At 36.7% G+C, this 25,146-nt stretch overlaps 1 protein-coding gene across 1 annotated transcript in view; it reads right to left on the reverse strand.

The window, feature by feature from the left end:
• Positions 1-3,668: 3,668 nt before the first annotated feature.
• LOC135210391 (uncharacterized) overlaps positions 3,669-25,146 on the reverse strand; it is a 32,410-nt gene continuing 10,932 nt past the window's right edge. Inside the window, exons 4-5 of the mRNA XM_064243296.1 lie at positions 19,729-19,934; positions 3,669-3,948 (exon numbers count right to left, since the gene is read on the reverse strand). Coding sequence (XP_064099366.1) covers positions 3,812-3,948; positions 19,729-19,934 — 343 coding nt within the window. The 3' untranslated portion in view covers positions 3,669-3,811. The remainder of the gene's footprint in view (positions 3,949-19,728; positions 19,935-25,146) is intronic.

Genomic DNA, 25,146 nt, shown 5'->3' on the forward strand with positions numbered 1-25,146 from the left:
ATTCAAAATTGGTAAAAACAAAGTCTGTTTGTTTTCCTTTGAGTATTCTCTACATCCTAAAGGTAAAAGTTACATCTACTTGAATCAGCTGAGTTGTGCACTCTCTAACCCTAAGTAATTGTGCAATTGGAATAATCAAAACTCCTGTGGGAATGTGCGAGAGGAAATACAGTACTAACGTTCTATCGTTTAAATCTGAATGAATCATTCACTAAGTACTTTTTTGCTTGAGCTGTGCACCACCCATGTTGTCCTTTGTCTAAAACATTTGCTTCTTCTTTCTGGGTGAATTGGTTTATGTAATTCTCCTTATTTCAAGTCATTGAATATTTGCTTGCTTCCTTGCTTGCTTGCGAGAGGTGACAACGAGGGGTTTGGAAAGGGCGGTAGGTAGGACCCGATGTCTTTTTGGGGTTCTCTCTCTCTCTGTCTCGATTGAGCAAGCGTGCGATCGAGCCTATGAGAGGGTACCTGCTTGAGAGTGGGAGCTAATAAGACGCCCTGCTTGAGAAAGGGGCCAATGAGAACCCTTCCTTGAGTACAGAATGGTGGGCGGGGCCACGGCTTTTTTAAATTTAAAAAGTTAAACAACTAGAGGTTCTAAAAAGTTTATCAGCATATGACATTAGTACAGGACTTATTTTTTTTAAACAAATACTTAGTATTTATATCAGAAGGCGCTGACAAGAGAGCTACAAGGTAGAAAGATTGTACCTTTGAAGGAATGGATTTTTTCTTTTACTAATATAGTTCATATACATAATGATATATTCAAGGCAATGAATGACAGCTACATACCCAACACGAGAATCCTAAAGAACCTTCGTTCCACGAACTTTGTCACACGCGAGACAAAAAAAAAAAAAAAAAAAATTATATTGAGCCACACTCAAAACAGCAGCAGACTTTTTGTTCGACCAAAAAATCCGTACGCACTTCTACAGCACGAAAAATGGTTGACTGACGCCAGGTCCTAATGTGTTTCATGTTGAAGAACAGATAACAGAAGAACTAGAAAAAAGAACAAGAAGAACAAGAACGGGAAAGAACGAGGCAATTCATAAGAACACTGACCTATCAATGACTCAACCTGAACTTGTGAGATTCAGAGCCTCAATTTGAACTTAAACTTTTGTGCTTGTTTTTCTGTCTTCGCCGAAATCAACGCTTCTTGACCTAAACTTCTTCAATGAAATTCAAAGATTTACCCAACGTCAGATCTGAGTAGTCTACTACAAAAGTCTGGTTTTCTTTTGTTTCAAAACTAACGGCTACTTCGTTATCTCAAGGAGCTAGAACAACTTTTAAGAAAACGAATAACAGGATCAAGTTCAGTCTCAAGTTTTGACACAAATTTCTTCCGCCAAACACAACGGTACGTAAATAATTTCCTACGGTACATCTACAACATGTACCTGTCTGCTAATTCCTAAACGAAATATTTAAAAAAAAAAGCAAGAATATAGACGAGTCCCTATGTCCACAACGACACAAGGTTTCAAACGGAAATCTGATATCAATCTAGCTTACTGATGATCAGAAAATACACACACACAAATTTCTCTATTAAAAAAAATTGGGATATGTCACCTGAAAAAACCACTGAGTACTGAAAAAACCTCACTGCTACATGTACAAAGTGAACTACGCTGTATAGCTTTTTTTTTTTCTTTTTGTAGGCCCTCTACAGACAGACACTTGAAGTATTCCAGTCAATAAGGCCCTCTTGGGAGGAAGAGGAGGAGGAGGAGGAGGTTGAGAACATCTGACAGAAGGTCACCTAACATCTACGGATCCTACTGCATATCTTTAAGACTTAGTACACTGAAGATATTTCTAGCTTGACTCCCAGAAAAAAAAAATAAATGGAAACGTAACAAAAGAACGATTCCAAACCTGACCTCTACAGGTTAAAGGCTACAGATCTCTACGAAAGATCGACCTCTACCAATCACTTCATCAGATCTGGCGTATAGAAATGGATCAAATGTCAACTACATCATCTACATTAGGTTAATTTTTGGAGGATGGATGAGGGTAAGGGGTGAGGGGGGGATAGGGATGGGCAAGGCAAGGGAGAGGGAGGGAACAGAGTCTCATGATCTGCATAGAAGACAAATATGTATATTCTATATATATATATATTTATGTATATTAAAGTGTAAATACCGTAAGAGGAAATATGCAACATCACTTATTGGGCTTCATACTAGTTTTTAAAAATGAATATTTTTTTTATGTCTTTTTGATCATCGGAACCAATAACTTCACTCACTTGATTAAATACCATATATATATATATATATATACTATATATATATATATATATATATATATACATACATATATATATATATATGTATACACCTGTCTGTATATAAATATACGTTGTTACGAAATCAGTAATGAGAGTGCCCGCTATATGCAAGATTCACGTCTTGATCGAATCTCTGTTTATGTCTACCACACGACTAAGTTACAATTTTGCAACCGCAGTGAATTTTCCGATCACAGGATTCCAAATTTATGATCTCACATGAGGGTGCCTAGACTTCAGTGAGGGTAATACAAATTTCTGAAAGGGGGGTTGGGGGATATGCTGTTATATTTTCTACTTCCAAAAGTGAGATGCAAAAGATTCCTCTTCAAGTAATTTCTATTCAGTTTGGGCATAAGTGGTTACGGCTTGGGAGCACACATGCCGTTACATGAGAAACAGAGGGATCAGTTTTATTTTTCCACAGGATTAGCTCACACACAACAAGCCTGATGATTCTAGGGTCCGAATTGTATAGTGTGATCGGGTATGCAACATTCAAACCACTGAACTGTTGTTGCACTGAAGTGAGATTCTTGCAAGATCTCCCGCCACAGCCTGACTGTTATTATTATATATATATATATATATATATATATATATATCTATATATAGACTAGACTACCTGCTACTGTAAGGTTCTTACTTTCCATCTGCCTTTTGGGAATAGAACGGAATGTCACCTTGAAATTCTTTGAACGCAAAACGAAGATCTTTCACCATTTCACCAAGAGATCAGTCTTGCAAAAACTGCACCTCAGTGGACCACATATACATATACCTTTCTTGGGGTTGACTAGAAGATTGTCCTCTCAAAGCTCTCAGGTCTTAAAATTATGCTACATACTCTAAATATATATATATTTAATCATAATTATTATTAATATTATTATTACCGTTTATATCTGTAATAGTAAAAAGCTGCATAAGTATATGTAGTGATTTTGGTGACCACACCAGGCCGTGTGGCCACAAGTTGAGAGAACAACAGAGTAAGTGTCCAGGTCATTTATGATTCGTGGTCCCTAACACACGAGTTCCAACTACATTTGAGCTGCATCAAATTTTGCTAAGAAGTAGTAAGAATAATTTCCATTGGCAATTTTGCAGAGAGAGAGAAAAAAAATGGTGGTTTCTTCTAGCACTGAACAATGAATTTTTTCCTGTGAAAGACCCGTGTCTTTGAACAACACTAAATAGTGGGAAAGAAGTTGACTGGTGAATGCCGGGCAACCAAGTCTCTTCCGACCGAGGCATCGAAGGGTAGTAAATCAGCGGCGCTGGTCTTCGGCCACACTGAGCGGTGAGCAAAGGCCACGACCACCACAACCTCCTCATCCTCACACTGGCGGTGGCGGCCTCCAGGGTGATGGCGTTCCTGAGGTCTCTGGTGAAGATGTAGATGAAGGAGGAGGAGGAGGAGGAGGAGGAGGAGGAGAAGCAGCAGCAGCAGACTTGGCCCTCGGTAATCATACTCGTCCTGCTGCCGTCTTTCTAGTCGACGTTCTCGATGGCTACGGTGGTCTCCGACTTGCTCTTGGAGTCCTTCGCTGGACTTGGGGTCTTCGGCGGCGCGCCTCCCGCTGCTGAGCCCGTGGCTGACACGGCTGACATGGCACTGCCGCGTCGTCCTGCAACACCACCTGTACTTCAATTAGTCGGTCCTATAGGATTCGCTGAGTCTATAACCTACATACTCTAACCTTAGCCCTGCAACAACAACTTCTGTGCTCTCCAATTCTACCGTCTAATACTTACCAAGCACTTTGCCAATCATACTATCATACTTAATCCTACAGTAACCAATTCCTACACTACCGAATATGTACTGATTAGAGAAACAAAAACACAAGCAACCAGTTTTGGCAATTAATCCAAGCGATGCTCCTACTGTAAAAAATAGTTAGCCTTCATTTTATTTTACTAGGACGAATTTTATGGAAATGGCCTTACTCTCCAACTTATAAAATGCATTCATAATGATATACAGCAATAGCTGATGTCAATATTACATTCTGATTTGGCAAGACAGACAATCATATTAAAAAATATAAAATTGAAATTTTGGGCTCAGATTAATAAGCATAATTATAAAATATGAAATGAATTTACAAAAGCATTTCCTTTCTGATGTTACCCAATGAAGGCCATATTCAACTTCATATTTAGATTCTAATTCCAAGGACAAAACTGAACACATATCTACTTTATGTTCTTCACTAAACTGGAAAAATATCTCATCAGCAGTGCATACATTCACAATTTCACTTTAAAACCCTACATTTACTGATAAAAACTAACACATCTATGTAAAATTGTACCTGCTAACTTGACATATAGCCTAATATAATGGAATAGGCCTGAAACACATCTAATTCATAAAACTTTCATCTATTTAGAACATAACTGCTATAAATACTAATACACTGAATATATAACTGGGAAACATATAAACATATTTCTCTACTGTACTTGTTAAAACTACATTGCTATCAATCTCAATATAGCATCAATTAAAAGGAGCTATATTGAGTTGTCCTGTTAACATCAACCTGTCCTGCAGATTTTCGTTTATTGATTTTTTTAATTGGATTACTAGAAAAATGACATCCGTATCCACAATATGACAAAAGAGAAAAACTTTCATTTTATAGTTCCCATGTTTCACGGATAAAGTCTCTTCAAGCAAAACTTCTCAGTCAGTTGATATAACCGAGAAGAAAGTATCAGGTATTCAGTGGGGACACTGAAATATCATATCAATGTAAGGGAAATTGTTGGGTAACAATTTTGCATATTTGGGGTAGGATTCAACTCTACAGAGTTGAATCGGTTTAATCATGAAATTAAAACTCAACATGGGTCTTTGAAATTTGCAAAGCATTTGTTGTTTCAATTGAAAGCATTTCAACACAGAAATCTTACAACAAACAGTATTTAGGACAGGGGCCCCAGATCCATGAAAGCATGGGACCATAAAAGTGAATTCTAAGTAGCAAGTTTTAAATGCTTCTTGTTTCTCCAATAAAATATGTAACAGCAAATTCTGAAGACTTCAAAATGCAGTATCACTAAAAGTAATCAGCAGCAGCACTGAACTAGCATTCTCCAAATAGTACAAAGTTTTAGTATTCAAAAGCTAAAACTATTTTATTTTAAAGTTACTTTTCAAAAACCAATTTTTTCCTGTGCTCTACTAGTACTAATACTGATTAACTTTAGCAGTCAAACCAAGATAGCTGTCCAAATCATTTGGAGATGCAAGGATGGATACAGGAATCTTACAGATCATCTTTGAGCAAAATTACATGGAGTCAGATGCCTGAAGATTTCCATACACACCCAAACCACCCAAATCATTTGGACATACCCTAGATTACGTCACAGTGAAATCTATGGATCCTTAAATTTAGACGTCGTAAAGTTCTAACTACCTACTCCTAGACTGGCAAGCATAAACATTTCTTCTACCATGCTTTGAAACGACCACTTGTCTAATGAAGACATGAATGATGTCTTTGACTACACTAGAACCACTACAAATACTCATTAGTTGAGGCACCGCTGATTTCTAATGCCATCCTCTTCTTTCCAAATCTGATGTTGCTGCTTTCGTAGACTGCAGTCCTGTGCACTTCTTAAACAGTATGTGGAGGTTTTATATGTATGTATGTAAAGTTGTTAAATTGGAATATTTCTGGAGTTCTAATCCAGTTAGAGTCAGAGCACTGCCAATGTGCAATTTTATGTATGGAGCCATGTGGTAACGTTTTCGTAAGTCCTCATGGTAACAGTGGAATGTTTAACTGATTTGTGTATGTGACAGTGCTTGTAAATTTGCACAAAATATGCCAATGCATGCTTGTGCCTATGTCTAAACTAGGTTATCTTGACTGTCAGCGAAGTATGAGGCGATGAATTAAGTCATGTAATGTTCATGCAGTTTGTCAGTTTCTATTGTACAGAATTCCAGTAATTTATTGGCAGAGTATTTTGTCTATACAATGTATTTTGTCTACGTAATTAAGGGCAGTACATAATGTAGCTGGAGAAACAGAACTGAATATCGTCTACTTGTAAGAAGTCCTATCACTTGGCTAATAATACTCAGTGAAATGTTTAAAAATGACTAACAAACATATCTGGTTAACCACTACAAATATTGATCATGCATTAAATATCATTATATTTGCTTGAATTTTCAAACAAAGTTTAATACATATCAGATGACTTGAACAGGTAAATGTTATGAAGTAAGAAACTATATATATATAGTGAGGTAGTACTTGAAATAGGCAAGTTGAATTGACTCAAAGCATGAGTTACTTTACACTGTAACAAACAAATTAACTCTGAGGAGATTGATAAAAAAAACATTAATTATCACACACAACTTGGTTGTGTCTAATCTACTCGTGAATGAATTCATTATTATACCAAAATGCAAGAAATTCACATCAAAAGTTGTGGAAAGTTCTGCCGGCTTTGTTGCACATTTAGATGCTACGCTAAAGTGTGAGAACATTCTCCTACTGACAGTGCTGAGTGTTTCTGGATTCGTGATTGGTCGTGGACTGTTTCTCTTTCTCTGTGAAATGTGATACTTGAGCAGTGATTCTGTGTTCGTGTAGTCTCGGTGACGTGCAACTGGATTCGGCGGTGCCTCACACAATTCAACTCTCTTTTTTCTTTTTGTTGGCATGCTTTGTATTGCTTTGGTTTCTTGAGCTAAACAACAAATAACTTACCAATACACGGGTGGCCATGCAGGGAGTTAGCAATGCCGGAACATAGATGGGTTTACCACAGATGGCTTTCTGGCTAATCCAGACTATCAGTATGGCCAGTTCTACTTTAATGTAATGAAATTTAACTTTAAGAGCAATGAAAGTACCAGTTAATAAACAACGGAGAATCAAAATAACACTTAGACATGTACATGGAGACATTTTCATCACAGATGCTAACTCTCAAGTAAGAATGGACATGAATGTAAAAAAGATGCTTAAAAAATATGAAAGTTCCTTTTCTGGTGATGAAAACTGTGTCCATCAGTTTAATTCACTGGTATGTATACAGAGAATAACTTGAGTGTTGCTTTCACAGGTACTGATAACAACAATATGCAAAACTGACGCCATACATGTGTGGTCTAGACAACCATTCCACACAGTGACAGAGCTGTTTGGCCCGAAAACTGTGTCATCCAGTGTTTACAACTCACCCAAATCGGCTGCCAGAGAAATCGCCACCTTTATTTGCGTTTGTTTTTGTACAAGGAAATTGTCATTCCTACTCCTGTCCCCAGGAATGGTTAAGGAAGGAGTAGTAAGAAATTTCTTTGTACAAGAATGATGTTGGAGAGAGACTCAAAGGGGTTGGGAGGTAGTAATGAAGGAGAGAGAAGTTGAGGGTGGTGGCGTCCATCGACGATTCGTCTGAGATGGGGCCAAGTTAACTAGAGCCAAGATTTTTGATTGGGGGGGAAACCTGGTGGTGGTGGTGGTGGTGGTGGTGGTAGGGATCCCCGCCGCCACCCCCGGCCGCCGTGCTAGCACCATCTAGACCTCCAGCAGGCATCTAGAGGGATTCCACAAGGGACAAGTCCACTGACGGAGTTTCAAGGGACGGAAGGCGCTGGTATGAGAGAACTGGAGGGGCCGGCGTGCGGGGGCGCAGCGGTGGTAGAAGTAGAGCGGGAGGGCAGGAGGGACACCACGTGTTAACAATAACTGAGAGATACACTATTACAGATGCTTAAGTAATAGAAGTAATAGAAGAAGAAGAAGAAGAAGAAGAAGAAGAGTAAGTAACAGAGGCAGCTGAGGTCAAAAAGTGACGGTAGCAGCAGCAGTAGTAGAACGGGTCAAGGTAAAGTACTGAGTTATCATCCTCAAGAGGGCATTCCAAGGTTAGAATTGAATTACTGTGATAATTTAATACATGCAAGGCCAATTGTAAGGCATTCCAAATATGGAAATAGACTTATATTGTATATCATAACGTGGCAACTTTGTCTAAAAAAGGCCAAATATCAGAATGCGTATTATGCAAAATTCATATGCCAGAGAAAAATATATATAACAAACTGCTTTCAGAAGCAAAAGCAGACTTTCAATGAGTTACAACTGCCCCCCGGAGTAACCTGGGGGATCATGATTACAAAGACAGCTCAGCTAAGCACCTCAGCAGCAGACGATAGATTATATTAGGCAGCAGACATTCTTCAATGCTCTACCCATAACTCAGTCCCATCATCTACTGCAGGTGGAGCTTAACCTAGCAAGCTGATGTTGGCCCTTACAAGTAACTGCAGTTGTAGAGGAGGGTTTCAATCTCAGCCGCACCAATATCTTTCCAAGAACATTTTTGACCAAATTCAAACATCTGTTCAATCTGAGGACAAGACGTTTGTTCTGCAAAAACTTCTTGCAAGGAAGAGATGGACTGAGAATGAGATGGGTAACAACGACTAGTGTACTGAAATCAGCAGTGAAGTAAGCCAAAAAAGTTCTCATTTAAAGCCAAGCCCTAGACAGCGAGGAATTAAACTTGATTGCTACATGTGAGGTCTACAAATAAGAGACTAAAAGAATTATAGCACAATTATATATATATAAATTTATCAACATCTGAACCTTATTTATGGCGCAGCCGTGAAATTCAGCCTGCAATAATATGCTATTGAAAAGGTCACACACACAAAATATATGAATTCATGAAAGAATCGCAAGTCATACGTCAGCTTATAGCTACCAAGCAAACTAGCCATAGAAAATAAATTAGCCTCTAAATGACAGTGAGAAGAACTTTGTTGATTTCTCTTGAAATAATGTATCATTTCCACTAGCCAAATCTTATTGGTTTAAAGATTCCTACAACTTTGGTCATGGGGATGGTAGATACTAAACCATAAATTTTCTGCATTTTTCAAAAAAATGTTGAATTTTTATGAGGAAGCTCTGATCACTGAGTATAGACAATTCCTGGCAAGCACATGTACTATGGGACCTATCAGTTTAAAACTAGAGGGACTCCGAGTTCAGTGGCCTCGGGTTATGAACCTGTCGCTCAGCAGCTCCTAGGCAAGCAGCTCTTAAAAGGAGAGTTTATTCAGTTTAATGAAACAGTAATTCTCTGTTGCCTTGGTGGAGAGGGGCGAGGGGGCCTTCATCACAATGCGTGTGTGGAGCTGGTGTAGAAAGAGAGTCAAGTGTTCAGCAAAAGGAGGAGATGGCCCAGTGGGAAAATGACATTCAGTTTGCTATCACACAAGATTTTACAAAGTTTTCAAAACTGGTTGTACAGATTCAATCTCATGAGCAAAACTTCTTATCTACATTTTGAAGCAAAGATACTGACTTTGTCACAGTTGACGTATGATGGTATCATCAAATCGGACAACGTTAAAGGCATGTAAAATCTACTGTGGATATGTCTGACAGAGTTAAAGACACTTCGGTGCTGGAAATCAGGAAAGATGCAGTGTATGCCACAACACGCTACAAATTCAGCATCAGCATACGCGACACACTTAATGCGCACACTCACAGAGTTGAGACAGGTCTGTGATCTTTATTTTCTAGAAGCGCAGGAGGAGGAGGAGGAGGAGGAGGAGGAGGAGGGAATTGGAGTTGGGGGGAGGGGGGCAAGAAGTCATAGAGGGAGGAACGCAGTGGTATGTGAAGTACAGGGGAGAGATGAGAAAGTTGGGATAGTGAGATCTTAGAAGGACATGAGAACCACGGGTGATGGAATTAGCAGGAACATGGGTTGATTAGTGTAAGATATGAGTAATTCATAATGTGTGTCCACCAAATAAACAGTTCTCTTGACTTCAAGAAAACAGTTTCGGAGCTATGGTTGAACAAATGGAACCCAAATTCACGGGTTACAACTCTAACTATTGTCAATGAACTTTGCCCGTTGTGCTGTACTTTGACCAAACAATACTTTAATAGGTATAGACTTTTTCCCCTTCAGGATCTTTCATTAATCCCAACCCTGAATCATCTACAATGAAAATCTTTCATCTTAAGTGAACACGTCGCTGGTGAATTTTGTTGTTACAACTGTGAAGACGGCTAAAATTCAATCCTGTAACTGGAAACTGAGATATGACATATTTGACACTCAAATCTTCACACTGTGTGATTACTTTTTTTTTTATTAAATTTACTGCACCTACAAAAAAGGCATTGTGATGTAACAATAAATATTCACTTCCTAAAGAAAGAATTCCTTTAAATCGAGACAGAACCATGAAAAAGGGCAATTTATAGAATGCAGAACTTACATCTTTTATGAAGACGAGCTCAAATGCTTAGTTAGTGAATGGATAGAGAAACCTAAATCCCCAAAGTTACAACACAAGTTAAGACACTCACGACGAAAGTGAGTTATATTTTCTCATAAAATTTGACTCATTTATGGAGATCAGCTCCGTAAATTAAAATTTTCTGGCACACATGAGAATCTTATACAGAGTCTAGCTATTCGAACTCTAAATATCATTCCTTTCAATCCACAGAACAAATTTTACAAAATAACCAAACTGTTTATGGTTTTGGTAGTCGAAACGTCTACCTCTTTCGAATGAATGGACTTTGAACTGCCAGTGAGAATATTTAAGAGATGTTATAGCATCAACTGCATAATGTTTGTGTTATATTGCTTAGAACAAGAAGTCTGTCAAATATAGAGACAAAGAGACCTTAATATTCAAATTCTCAGGAAATCTTCTCTCTCTCTCTCTCTCTCTCTCTCTCTCTCTCTCTCTCTCTCTCTCTCTCTCTCTCTCTCTATATATATATATATATATATACACATATGCACATACTCTAATCATTTTCACATACACACACATACACATAAACTTAACCCCCATTCATTAATTAGTGGAAAAAAAGCCTCATTTAATTTGTTTTTCTTCAAGTGATGAGATGAAACCTAAGGTGTCAAGATGAGCAGATTTTGATACTGCATCAAAATACACACACACACACACACACACACACACACACACAAAAATATTCATTGAATTTGCATAATGCTATGAGAATATTTTATAATATTTACGTACATTCACTTCTTAATCAGGAATACATCAACATACAGGACAGCTTAGAATAACGTAATCACTCACACAAGGTTTAAGAGTAGTTTGTACTCAGGTATGATTGTTGACAATATACTTATATAAACATACACATCCATACAGAACACTAAGCTCTCTTTGCCAATAGCCAAGGCGTGTATGTGTTTATGTATGGGTGTGTGTATTTACGTGATATATATATATATATTAATATATATATATATATATATATATATATATATATATATTATATATATATGTATATATATATAAGATTTGAAAGCTATTAAAAGCCTCATAAGCCTAAGCCTAAGCCAAGTTTCCTTATCCAGTATTACTGGATGATGATAGAGTTAATATGTAATTCATATATAATATATTTCCCCCAGGCCAATGTTTATCTGCAATATGCTTTTGGTATTTTTGCTTTTATTCTTTTTATAAAAAAAAAGCTGTTTCCGGTCAATAATAAAATGCAGGTGAATAGCAAAGCATCGAGGGGTTACTTGTCATATTGTGATAGGCGTAAGAAGCAAAGGATATATAAACGCCATTATTATACATAATATATATTATATATATATATATAATATATATATATGTATATATATATATATATATATATATATATATATATATTATACATATTTATAGATTAACCATACCGGAAGATAACAAAGTATGAGAATTAACCTCATTCGCAGTAAAGTGGAGATGATATAGATCAATCAATAATACCGACCATAAACTAATTAATATTCATGATGGTATATAAGAGTTACATTACTCATATTGAATAAATACACAAAGTTGGAATACCATTAATATTTACCGAAGATATCACAGAGACAAAAATTGAAAAACTGAAAAATCAGCGCCGCACGCATGAATAACAACGTGAACCTCATTTTACTGATCTTCAAATAAACGACGTAAACACTTTGGAGGTTAATTCTGGATGACGTCTACATATGTCATCGGTAAACCAACGAAGACTATGTGAATTATATGAATTATATGAATTATATGAAGGCAAGTCATCATCAGAAGGGATTCCATCTACATTCGCGAAGTAACTGAATTAACTGCACCTCAGGCAGCAAGAACTCTCAGTGGATCCTGCGCTCAGGTAACAAAAGGTCCTGACTTCCGAATTCTCGCCGAAACGGGAACTCAAACACGAACCAGACGTGAGAGGTAAGGTATTTGGCAGTTGGATTAACAAAGTTTGCAAGGTACTTAATAATGTTAGGGAAATCGATCCGATTATTCGCGACGGAGGGTTGAAAATATTTCACGAATATATATATATATATATATATATATATATATATATATATATATATATATATATATATATATATATATATATATATCATCATTTTCTTTTTGCTTTCTTACTCATCTGAAATGGAACAGTTTCAAAAGAGTACTAAAGAGAGAGAGAGAGAGAGAGAGAGAGAGAGAAGAGAGAGAGACTAAGTAAAACCACAAAAAATTTATGGCGACGGAAGATAAAGTACAGAAAAATAAAACTTCAATGAGAGAGAATAAAGCGGTCGAAAGGGGCACTGAAAAGTTGATATATTAATATAAAAATAAAGAAGAATTATAGAGAAATCCAATAAAAAAAAAGGTTAAACAGAAAGCTAGAGGGAGAGACTGAACATAAAAATTAAAAATACTAAATCAACTGAAGAAAATTAAACATCGGGAACGATGAAGATCATCGAGAAAGTGAAATGAAGAAGAAGTAAAGAGAGGGCTGAAGAAAAAGAACACCAGAATGGATGGAGATCATGTTTAAAGAAAATGAAATAGAAAGATCTTTGGTAAGCGTTTATTGAATAAACGATAGATGAATGATGAAATCAAGGAGGTTTGAAAATCCTGAAAAAAGAGATACAGGCCAAGTAACCCAGCAATATAATAGGGAAGTAAGAAACAAGATACAGAAAGGGAAAAGATCGTTAGAAAGATAATAGAGGCAATAAACAAATAAGAAGAAGGGGTATGAAAAACAAAAAAGTAAAAAGTGTGAAAACATACAGCAAAGATAAGGGGAAGCGGATCACAACTGAAAAATAAGATATAATATAAAATGAGATGAACAAATGAGGAAAGTTATAAAGATTCGAAGAGATAAAAACAAGTAAGACGAAATTAAAAGAATAAAAATAGAAAAATACAAAAAACACAGAAAGTGTAAAACTGCGAGAAATAAGTAAATGGATGAGGTGAGGGGAATGAATAAAGGGAAACGAAGCAAAGTGAGGAGAGATCAAGGCACAAGAAGAGAAGAAAAGAACCTAAAGAAGCGATAGGTAACAACAATTACGAGAAAAGATAATAAATAGAATATTTGAGGCAAAAAGGGGAGATGAGGGCAGAAGCAAAAGAAGAAAGGACGATGATGATGTTGACAGAAAAGGAAAAATAAACGATTAGGCATATAAAGTAGGTCAAAATAAGTAATAAAGTAAGGACAAAGTTAAGTAAAAGTAATGTACAGAGAGAGAGAGAGAGAGAGAGAGAGAGAGAGCGAGAGAGAGAGAGAGAGAGAGAGAGAGACCATCACAAAATTATGGCTGTAGAAGAGAAAGTACAAAATGAAACTTCAGAGAGAGAGAGAGAGAGTAAAACTATCACAAAATTATGGCGGAAGACGAGATAGTACCAAGAAAAATTTCAAAGAGAGAGAGAGAGAGAGAGAGAGAGAGAGAGTAAAACTATCACAAAATTATGGCGGAAGACGAGATAGTACCAAGAAAAATTTCAAAAGAGAGAGAGAGAGAGAGAGAGAGAGAGAGTATCACAAAATTATGGCGGAAGACGAGATAGTACCTTCAAGATTTCAAAAGAGAGAGAGAGAGAGAGAGAGAGAGAGAGAGAGAGGGCGAAAGTAAAACCATCACCAAATTATGGCAGTAGAAAAGAAAGTAGAAAAATATACAACTTCGAAAAGTGAAAGGCAAGAAAAACCATCCAAAGAAAATTGAAAAAACAAAGTTTCTTCGTTTTTGTTTTCATTTCCACTCCTAACTTTAGTTATTCATCATTTTCTAACACAACCGACGTGCTGTAAGTAGCACGTCGAGACACTTTGCTGCAGTATATATGAATATATATATACTTCCTACCTTTAGTCATGAGAGAGTGAGCGCTGAAACATAAGAGATAAATTAAAAAGAGAAAGGATATGGTTTGGTTACATTCGTTTCCTAGACGCGAATAAATTGTAAATTCATCGTTCGAAGAGTCTGAGGAATGATTCTGTACAAAAGACTACAAGAGATAGGCTACTAATTGATCTACTTGCAATGCAAAGATGGAAAAAAGTTTGTATCATTCATCAGCAACTCAAGTTCCCTCGTCGGATACTGTTCGGTCATTCATGCTAGCACTGTCTGGAAACTTCCTGCACAAGGATGTATGATTGTATCATAAAATCCACATTTCAGTGTTGCCAAAGGGTTAAAATTCCTGCTGGGATAATTCAACTGTCTGTTAGAGGAGAATTCTAATGGCTTATTTACAAACAGTGGAGGCAGTTCTAAAATTCCTTGTAATTAATGACGCACCTTCACTGTACGGTCATACTATGCCTATGTAAATACTAATTACAGTGAGACCTTATTTATAAAGGCAAAGGTGAATAAAGCCACTTCTGTAACATTTAAAATGTCTGTTGGCTAATATAATCCCAAATGCTGTAAATCGTACGATCATCTCCCTAAAGACTCTATATTCAATAACCTCCTTTTAATTATAGAAGCTTTCCTGCTAACTATCTAATGGACATGAATCTTGATCATTTTCATTATCAACAACTGTCAACTAAGTCAAAAGATGCTACTTGTGGGTATGATGAATGTCACTTCGAATTTCTTTGTCATTATTCGGTATAAAGATGTCTCTCCTTTAGTACTCATTCTACAATGAATACATAATACATATTACTCTATGTGACGTATCAGAGACACTATGTTTTTTTTGCTAATACAGAAACATGAACGAAAGCATATTACAAAGTTAAAGTCTTTTGTTTATCTTGATAGAATCCCACACTTGAAATTTTAAGAGTTCAAAAGACGTTTACTTTAAGGGTCTAAGTCTGAATCTGATACTAATGCCTTATTTTTGTTCAACTGAATTTAATTCATAGACGGCTTCTCTCGTGTTCCAACACGGAACTACGTATGTACAAAAAATCTAGGTCCTCCCCCTTCAAGACGTTATGTACCGCCACGAGGTTACGAAGTTCCGGCAAAGGTACCTTCATTCTGCATAGTTATTAAAGGGTCAGTGACAGTGATCAACAAATATAGAGGCCAGTGGTTAATTCGATGTTACACAGAGCTACAAACACAGAAATAGTAGTATATGGATACACATTTGGGCCGATTTGAATAAGATGGCCACAAGTAGCACCCATGACTTCAAGTTGACTTCTTGACAACGCTTGGCCCTAACTCTGCTAAAGTTCTCATAAACCTTACTATCACCAAATATCCCCTCCCATCGTAGAACTGCTCTCGGAAAACTCCTTCCAAATCTGGACGACTACTCTTTTGATAATCAAAGCAAGTGAAAAAATAGTTCGGAATGCTACTCTTTTGCTTGATGAAACTGACAGTAGATTCATGAAAGTTGGAATATCACTTCCTTGGCCTAGACATGATGCTTTTGGAATCACAGGCTGACATAGCATGCTCATGCCACAAATTCAGAGATGATGAAGAGGTCAGGCTCAATAGAGGTTAATTAATATGGAAATAGGTTAGAAAACCATTGGGTACGTAACACTTATCAGGCAATCTTCATCTGGGAGATTCTTACAAAAAATAAGAGAGAAGGAGGTTTCCACGGGAAACAACCAGAGATATATGTATATACACAGCCAGAAAGGGCAAAGAATAGGGTTTTAAAATATGCTTTTTAAGATCTCTTTTTGATATACGTCTGCAAACATGAAGGGTATAAATATATAAAGGGCAAACACGAAAGCCATATAATGATAAAAAAATGTCTGAAGTAAACTGAGTGTGGCCTGCCAAACTTTGCTGTGGTCATTTGGGATGGATTGGATTTATCGAACACTGTGCTCCCTATCCACACATAGAACACAAAAACTGTAAGCAATCTGCTTTGGATAAGTGGTTATGAATCCCGCCAGCAACAGTCCAATGGGAACCTTTTGTCGTAGACTGCTCTGTGCGATCAGTCTGGAATAAGCAAAAACGTCTGAGCTGACTCCAAAAATCAATGGGTTACCAATTGACAGCTCTCCCGAGATTTTTTGCCAATGACTCTTAAGGAAACTTCATCCATCTGTGCAGATCCAAGCTGTATCTATAATGGAGATATTTCATAATCTTGTATACGTTGAGTATAAAATACTTGGTATGAAAATCTTGTATTGAGAAATCGTCAACAAACAACAGTTTTGCACCCCATTTCAAAATGATGTGATTTCAGTGACTATTTTAACCTAATGGAACTAGCTCTGACTAATTTGATCTAGACTGGATAAAGATTTTATCTAAATACTTTAGTATAGGCACCCACAGATATAAAACAGATATTCTGTATACTTGAGGGAAGCTCAATGACTAGGTCTCTACAGAAAAAATTCCATGGCTACAACTATGTCGTTCCAGTTCCCCTTCCAAAGATTCCCACATAGCTTCTCTTCTGGATGAAACCCTATCACTGCTAAGAGATTCGTGGTGTGTACAGTTGTACAGTATTCTATAACATCAAATCTGTAGTTTTGCAAACGTAAGCAAAAATACCATTCCAGAGACACGTTAAGAAATGACCTGTTATCATGCTTAAAAAGAAAATTTTTCCTTGGTTCTGAGACCTAAGAAAAAAATGTACCTTAATCCTTTCTAAACATACACAGCCTTTTTCTCATTCTGGTGAGAAGCCAACCCATCTTTCTCAGCTGTAAAGAAACCATATCTTTGTGTTCCAGATGTTCTCACAGACTTTCTCATCCATTTGTCAGCCAATGAAACAGTCTGGACATTCTAAGCAAGGGACATTAGAAACTTGGGCAATCAATCTCTCATGACTAGATCCAAGACGAAATGACAAAACTGATTGACTTAATGGGGACTATCCTCCTCCAAGAATAAAACAAATCTTTGATCATGGGTGTGACTTTTCTCGATCATGACCGAAGAAAAAGTTCTCTCGATTCGGCTACAACAAAGTGAATGTTCTCTTGAATGGAAACTTTTATATAAGTATATTCTTTTTCCTACTGATATTGTACTGTACTACTTTCTTCAAATGGCTAATTTCTGCACAAAAAAGCGACTTTTTTTTTATTTCGAAAACTCACTGCCAGAGACCTTTTTCTATAGAGAATAAATAACAAGGAGTAAACCATTCTATCAAAAGATCAAAACGCCGTTTGGCCACTGGTGCTGTTTGTTCAAGTATAATGGAATCTGTGCGTCTCAAGAATGGAACCTTCTTCGTGCAGCTCATCTGAGTAGAAGCAGAAAACTTGTCACCTTCAAAGCCAATATTCATAAAGAGAAATCACACGAAACTGATTTCAGTGTCATACATACACGCAAAAGTAAGCAAACCTTCCAAGTAATGAGTCGCTCAATGCAAAACTGAACTTACTTTTATATTCCTCTAAATATCTGAAAAACTACTGGACAAGTTTAATGCCTCTACTGTATGTCGTGGAACAGTATATCCCTATCATGCTTAAACTTCGCAAACAAGGTGCCACATAACGCATAAACCCTGTGCTCAGCTTACACCCAAGAAGCACCACACTTATGTGAACCCCTAAAAAAACTAAGCTATCAATCAATGATGCGTTAAAAATATCTAAAATACTCGTACATACAAAAGTTATATTCAGATAAAAATTTCCAGTCTACTTTAGCATATGCCCACAGTCACTATAACTGTCTATATTTCATTAACATTTTCAGGCTTCTTTGTACTTATATCTTTCAAAATTCCACATACAACTATTCTATAATAAAAAGCTATGTGAAATTATGCAACAGACTACAGACACGAATCTATATCCCTGAGAGCGTAACATTCATCTTGAATATCAACACTTGCATATATCACGAAACACATTCATTGATACTTGATAATTATATTGATACACGCTAACGTCCACAAGCTCGAACAAATAATAATAATAATAATCATAATAATAATAATAATAATAATAATATAATAATGGGTATAAATCACAAATTACGAGGGCACAAGTAATGCTCTTTAAGGTTCATAATAATGTATCTGATGTAGTAGCAGTTGTAAAACTTCATAAAAGATTCCGAACCCTTCCCTAGGTTCATCTTTACTTTTTTGAAATGAAGACGAACCCAGGGAAGGGTTCGAAAGCGTTTACGTATGTAGTTTTACTAAGTTTTACAATTGTTACATCAGATACATTATTGTGGACCTTAAAGAACAATGATCATAATAATATACTTGTTCTTAAAGGGGGTTCCGTGTTTGAAGTCTGAATGGCTATAGTGTGATTGCACTAGAAAAATTACTCTGAATTCGACGCTGACCAGGCAAGTAACCTTATTGTTATGGGGAAAATCTTGTGCTATTTAATATTTGTTGTTTAAATTGCATCTCCTGGACAATAAATAAATAAATAAATAAATAAATATATAAATAAGTAAATAAATAAATAGATAAATAAATAAAGAAAGAACTATGGAGTAAATTTTTCTTTAAATGTGAGCTTTGCGGAAAAAAAATGACGTACTGTATCTTTCAAGGAAATGGAGTCAAAAAGCCTATTGTGCAGAACTACCCAAAATAATCCTAAACAAATGTTAAGTTTATTAGACCATTTAACTATCCTGTCAATGTAAACAAACTCTAAGGGTAACAAAACTTAAAAGCAGGGATCCTACATGGTTGCAAAAACCAGGTCTTCTATATTAAACTGGACAACATTAAAAATTTGCCAATTTATAAAAAAAAAAAATCATTATCATAATGGAAGGCACATAACTGTCAGCTTCAAACCACACATACAAAACCTCACATAAAAACACACATCGAGCACGCAAGACTTCAAGGAAGTGGGCAGAGAGGACCTATCCAGCCCCTCCTACGCTGCACAGGACACCACAGGTTGAATTCTACTTGGCAACACCAGTGACCAAACAGGCCCCTAGAAGGGCAGGCTCTCCGGGGCGCAGGGACAGTGATGACAAGATGTGTGGTATGTAAGTGTGGGCATGGGGGGGAAGGGAGAGAGAATAGTAGGGGGGACTAACCACTCCCCAACGACTCTAACCTTTGGCCAGAGAGCCATTGGGAGACCGAGTAGCAGCGTTGACTGAAGTGACTGAGGCGGCCCGGGAAGGGGCACGCACGCTGGCCCGAGACCCCCGCCGTTCTCCACGGGCAGGACTCAGCAACTTACTGTCTTTGAACAGCGAGGCGTTCATCAGGCGGGGGTTGGGGGTGTTGAAGATCGATCGGTTCTCTCGGAAGCGGGCTCTGCAAGATGAACCGCCAGCCATCAGATCTGGATCTAATTACAAACACTTAAAAAAAAGGGGCACAAGCAACAATGACAGTGGAAAACTGCAGACACACAAAGTTCACGTGCTCTGAGTGAACGAGACTCATTCATGTTGGAAATCTCATTCAACTTCTCCCCAAGTCAAATTCTGACAAAGACTTACTGCACTACATAATACCTGACATTTCATGCTTCATCTGAAAATGGACCTGCAAAGTACTAGAGGATTATTAGCCCTGAATTCATTAAGGAGGCATGAGGTGTTAACAGTCTATGGCAGTCTTTCAGTCTCTCAATGTCTCGTCATGGCTGCAAAAACAGTAATTAACGAAAAAAACACAAAGAAATTAAGATATAGTGAATGGCAAGGCAATGCTCCACAAAAGGCTTCAACATAGGCTACAGCAATTTATGAGTGCAACTCATTGGAATATGACTCATGGCAGACAGAGGGCGCCTTGTGAGCCATACTGCAATGGGAATGCTTCGTTGAAACATTCGGAGGGTAACAGTTATCACTGAAATCGTGCTCACCATCATGGCAGGTTTCTATATGGGTTAACTGACATCAGTTGAGGCTCTGACTTACACCTACAGTGACACTGACCATACGCGTCACCGACTCATTGTGCTCTGGTGTGCTGGGGGAGGGGGGAAGGGCATGCCGTACGCAACTTCTCCAGTGTTCCTGTGTTCTTCTGTGTACGCTAGATGCTGCACAACTACAGCTCACAGCTCCCTGGCACCACACTGTTACTCCAGTACTGGCCCTTCCTTGACAAGGGACTCCAATCTCCGAACGAACACCTGCAGCAAAATAACTGCAACGCACAAGCATTATGCAGTGCCAGTTTGATGCGATACTAATTCTATTGTTTGATACAGCATGCGGTGATTGGTGCTTTCTTTGCTGTAACGGCCCTGAAGGCCTCAGACGGACCATATTTCTGACATGTCCTCTTCGTTCAAAATATGTCCTGAATAAAAAGGTTTGCTAATGAAGGAGTCCAACCTCATTCAATATCTAGTGATGCGGATAATTATTATATTTACCTACAAGGCAACTTTCAGCACTCCGACATAACAATATTCACTTAAGGAGCCACTGATACATTGCATGGATTGATTTCTTAAAACCATATCGAACTATGATTAGAATAAATCACATCCACACTCATATCAGTGCACTATTGACTCAGTTGTTCCAAGAGAAATGCTTTGAGTCTATGGTTCCCAAAGCAACATTTTTCAGATAATAAATGACAATCATTTTCCTTTCCACAGGGTCCCAATGTGGAAGTCCCTTTTGCACCATTAGTTCAATAACAGCAGCCAGCAAACGATGTCACTGAAGATTCTTGAGCTGTGAAACCTTTTGCAGTTTGAGAACTTGACTCCAACACTATGGCAAGAGTCTGAAGAGATACCTTGACAAGTCTTTAAGCTTATCACAGAAACATATAATACAATAACCTTTGTACTACAGTATATTCTTCAGGAACTAAAAAGGTTAAACTATAGAGAGTGATTATGTCACTGACCTTTCAAGTGATAACACTTGGAATCATATTTTACAACTTCTGTCAATAAAAGGGAACCTTACCCTTACAAACATATTCCCCAATTCAACACTCATTTTTTCACTTGTCTACAATAATTATAAAGTTCCCAACAAAACGTACATGCCCTCTAACTGTGGCCAACAAGAGCGCATAAACCTTTGTTCTTAACGAATTCCTACTGAGTCTGCAATTCTACTGTACAGCACTCTGCACTGAGTGCAAGAGATTCTTGACAGAATCGAAAAGATTAAGACAAAGAATTGGCCTCATATGATGCTTTAAGTCTTGTAACCAAAAGATAGTTTTAGATAAGTTCTGTTCGATTCAGAAATGTTCTAGACTAGTTAGTGTGCTACTATTTACTTTTTTACTTATAAGAATACAACCCAATTTATTCTAAATGCTTTTGACTAATAATGCCTACAAAATTCTTATCTAACAAACGAGAATTCTTTCCGTAGGGTTATAATAAATCTGGATATTCATCCTGGAGCTGAAATCAAAGTGGATTATATCCACCCCAACATATACTACATAGAATCTGCTACTGGCAAAACAAAGGATTACTGCAACCCAGATCAATGAAGTTATCTAAAAATATTAAAGTACAAAAACAAATACTGATAAGAATACAGGCTACAGAAACACTTCCACACCTTAGAATGGCTGGTAAAGACAAATCTTCACATATTAAGTACAGTACTACAAAATTATGCTAAGTTATTCTACAAATGGGCATACATAATTACCACTGGAAAAGTTATATAAAAAACTAAGTTTCGTATAAATAATGGCTGCAAACAACTTCCTTTATTCTGAGATCTGACTGCAACACAGCATCAACATAATGCCTACAAATGGCACCACAAATCAACAGTTCTCTGTTGGTCTGGTGAAAGATCCTGTTCGGCTTTTTCACCAGTCCAAACAAACATTCTGGTTCTCAGCTATATACAGTATTGTACAGTGGATATCATTTTGTGTATTTACAAACAATCAACCAACTTGCACTAAACAACTATCAGCAACTTATCAGGTTTTGTCAAATGGAAGCAGAGTACAGACAAAATATCATTACAGAAAACAGGACAGGATTTGACACCATGAATGAGTCGTGGTATAACGGACATTGATTGTTCACTATATATATATATATATATATATTATATATATATATATATATATATATATATATATATATATATATATATATATATATATATATATAGGAAAACTGCTCCTATTTTAACTCAAGAGGAAAGAATAAGAGATATATGTGAACGATATCTTATCATGTCTTCAATATATGCCAAGACGTATTATGAATTAATAATTATCTTTAAGCAATTCCAGTAGATACGAATCACGTAAGGGTTCACACTAAGTGGGAATAGCAAGGCATAATAGAAAACTGGTTATATTATGGTTAACTAAAAGGAGATTACTATACGTACGATATAGGAAACGACAAACGACTTTCTATCGAAGATTACGTCGTGATAACGATAAGGTTAAGGCCATGAATTCTTGATATGTTAAATAATGTTATAATTTGGGAATTACCAGGCTTGTTAGGTTTAGTCACCTATCAAGATGAAATCACAGGGAATATTGCATCAAGACGTTGCAAGACGTGTACATTTTATGCACTCATGGAATTCGATGAAAATAATGACGCATATGGAAATTATTATTATTATTATTCAGAAGATAAGACCTATTCATATGGAACAAGCCCATCACAGGTGCCATTAACTTGAAATTCAAGCTTCCAAAGAAGTAACAGCAGTAAAGGGAAATACAGAAAGATGAGGAGATCACTTATGTCTATTTCCAATTTCCCAACTGATGAAATCTTATGAAATGACAATCTAAGTGAGACAGCAAAGTCTGACCTAAAATAGAGATTTGTAAGACAGATAATCAACGTCACCAATCGTTCAGAAACTATAGAATCAGTTACAAAAATATATCCTTATTTTTTCCTCTATCATATGATAATGATTTCAATCATTAATCTATTCATGTTAAGTATAACAATATGATATAATAATTCAGAACAATTTTCTAATACTATGATTGACTTTGAAAAATAACACTATTTATACTAGTATAATCAAGTTACTTACCATAATTGTAAACCACTGTCATAAAATAATGCTTTATAATAAAAATACTATCATATTCTAGTTTTTCTTTATAAATGCATACAACTACTTAATTATTATTAAATGTCAAAACTACAAGGTCATGCCTACTTTATAAGATTTATTCTGTTACAGAATCTTGACCTAAAACTAGTCAGGAGGAAAATGTTATTCACAAGCACTTCTGTAAGCAAACTCTAACTCGTATCCTTACGAAATCTATATATATACAAAAAACCTCCTAATTTACGTCCCAAAATCGTTCACAGGGCAGCAGAGTAAAAATGGGTGTTACTACCTGGGAACTTTTTTTTTTTTTTTTTTTTATTGTTTTTTATTTTACTGAAAAATATTCTTCCTCAGTGCCAAATACTCATTCCTTTATGCCAGGAGCACTTGAAGCATTTGATACGATGCGAGTCAATTTTATTGTGTTGTGGGAAAAGTGTTCACAAGGAAGAGACAGAAAGCTAGAGAAAGCTTGAGAGAAAGAGAGAGACGACGAGACAGAAAGCTAGCGAGAGACAGACAGAGAGGAGTGAGAGAAAGTAGGAGAGACAGAGGTAACACGAAGAATAACGACACAAAACATACAGATGTATACTACTGAACTACAATATACCATTTATAGCGAGCACGATTTCCACTACTGACCAAAAACCAAAACCAAAAAATAAAAATAAAATTTTTTTTTTGGTGTATTTGGAAAAATGAAGGTGAATGAAGCCTTTTAAGGAAGAAGCCATCTACGGATCCAAAATATGGAGGAAAAGACATTAATGAAAAATTAACAAAAACAGCTATGGACAGATCACTAAAGACGCTAGGAAAGGAGGCAATCAAGAAAAAATAAATAAATAAAAGTACACTGATACAGAACTTGCAACAGAAGAGGAATGAGGAGTGATTTATCGTGCAATAAGTTTTGTTTGCAATATATATATATATATATATATATAAAACTATATATATATATAGATATATATATATATATATATATATATATATATATATATATATATATATATATATATATATATATATATATATATTCCTTGTAACCGTATGGTTCCTATATACAGGAAGAGTCATTCCAATTGCGTCAGCTGCTCAGCTTGCTGCCATGGATTTATCCTCTCTCTCTCTCTCTCTCTCTCTCTCTCTCTCTCTCTCTCTCTCTCTCTCCAGAGAGGAGGAGGAGGATGAAGAGACAAGAGTAGGAGGAGGAGGAGGAGGAGGAGGAGGAGGAGGACCACCACCCAGCCCCCCAAAAAGACTTACTCTTGGTCACAGAATCTGTCACAGAATCTGCCACATTTATGCGACGAGATTTCACGGCATCTCTTCTCTTCTTGAAATGTGATCTGTAAGGACGGAAGCCAGTGAGGAAAATGAGAGAGAGAAAGGGTGTGGAAGGGGGCGGAAGGAAGGAAGGAAGGAAAGAAGGAAGAGAGAGGATAAGCGAGAGATTACGGGGG

Source organism: Macrobrachium nipponense, chromosome 39 (assembly GCF_015104395.2).
Source record: "Macrobrachium nipponense isolate FS-2020 chromosome 39, ASM1510439v2, whole genome shotgun sequence".
Lineage (NCBI taxonomy): Eukaryota > Metazoa > Arthropoda > Malacostraca > Decapoda > Palaemonidae > Macrobrachium > Macrobrachium nipponense.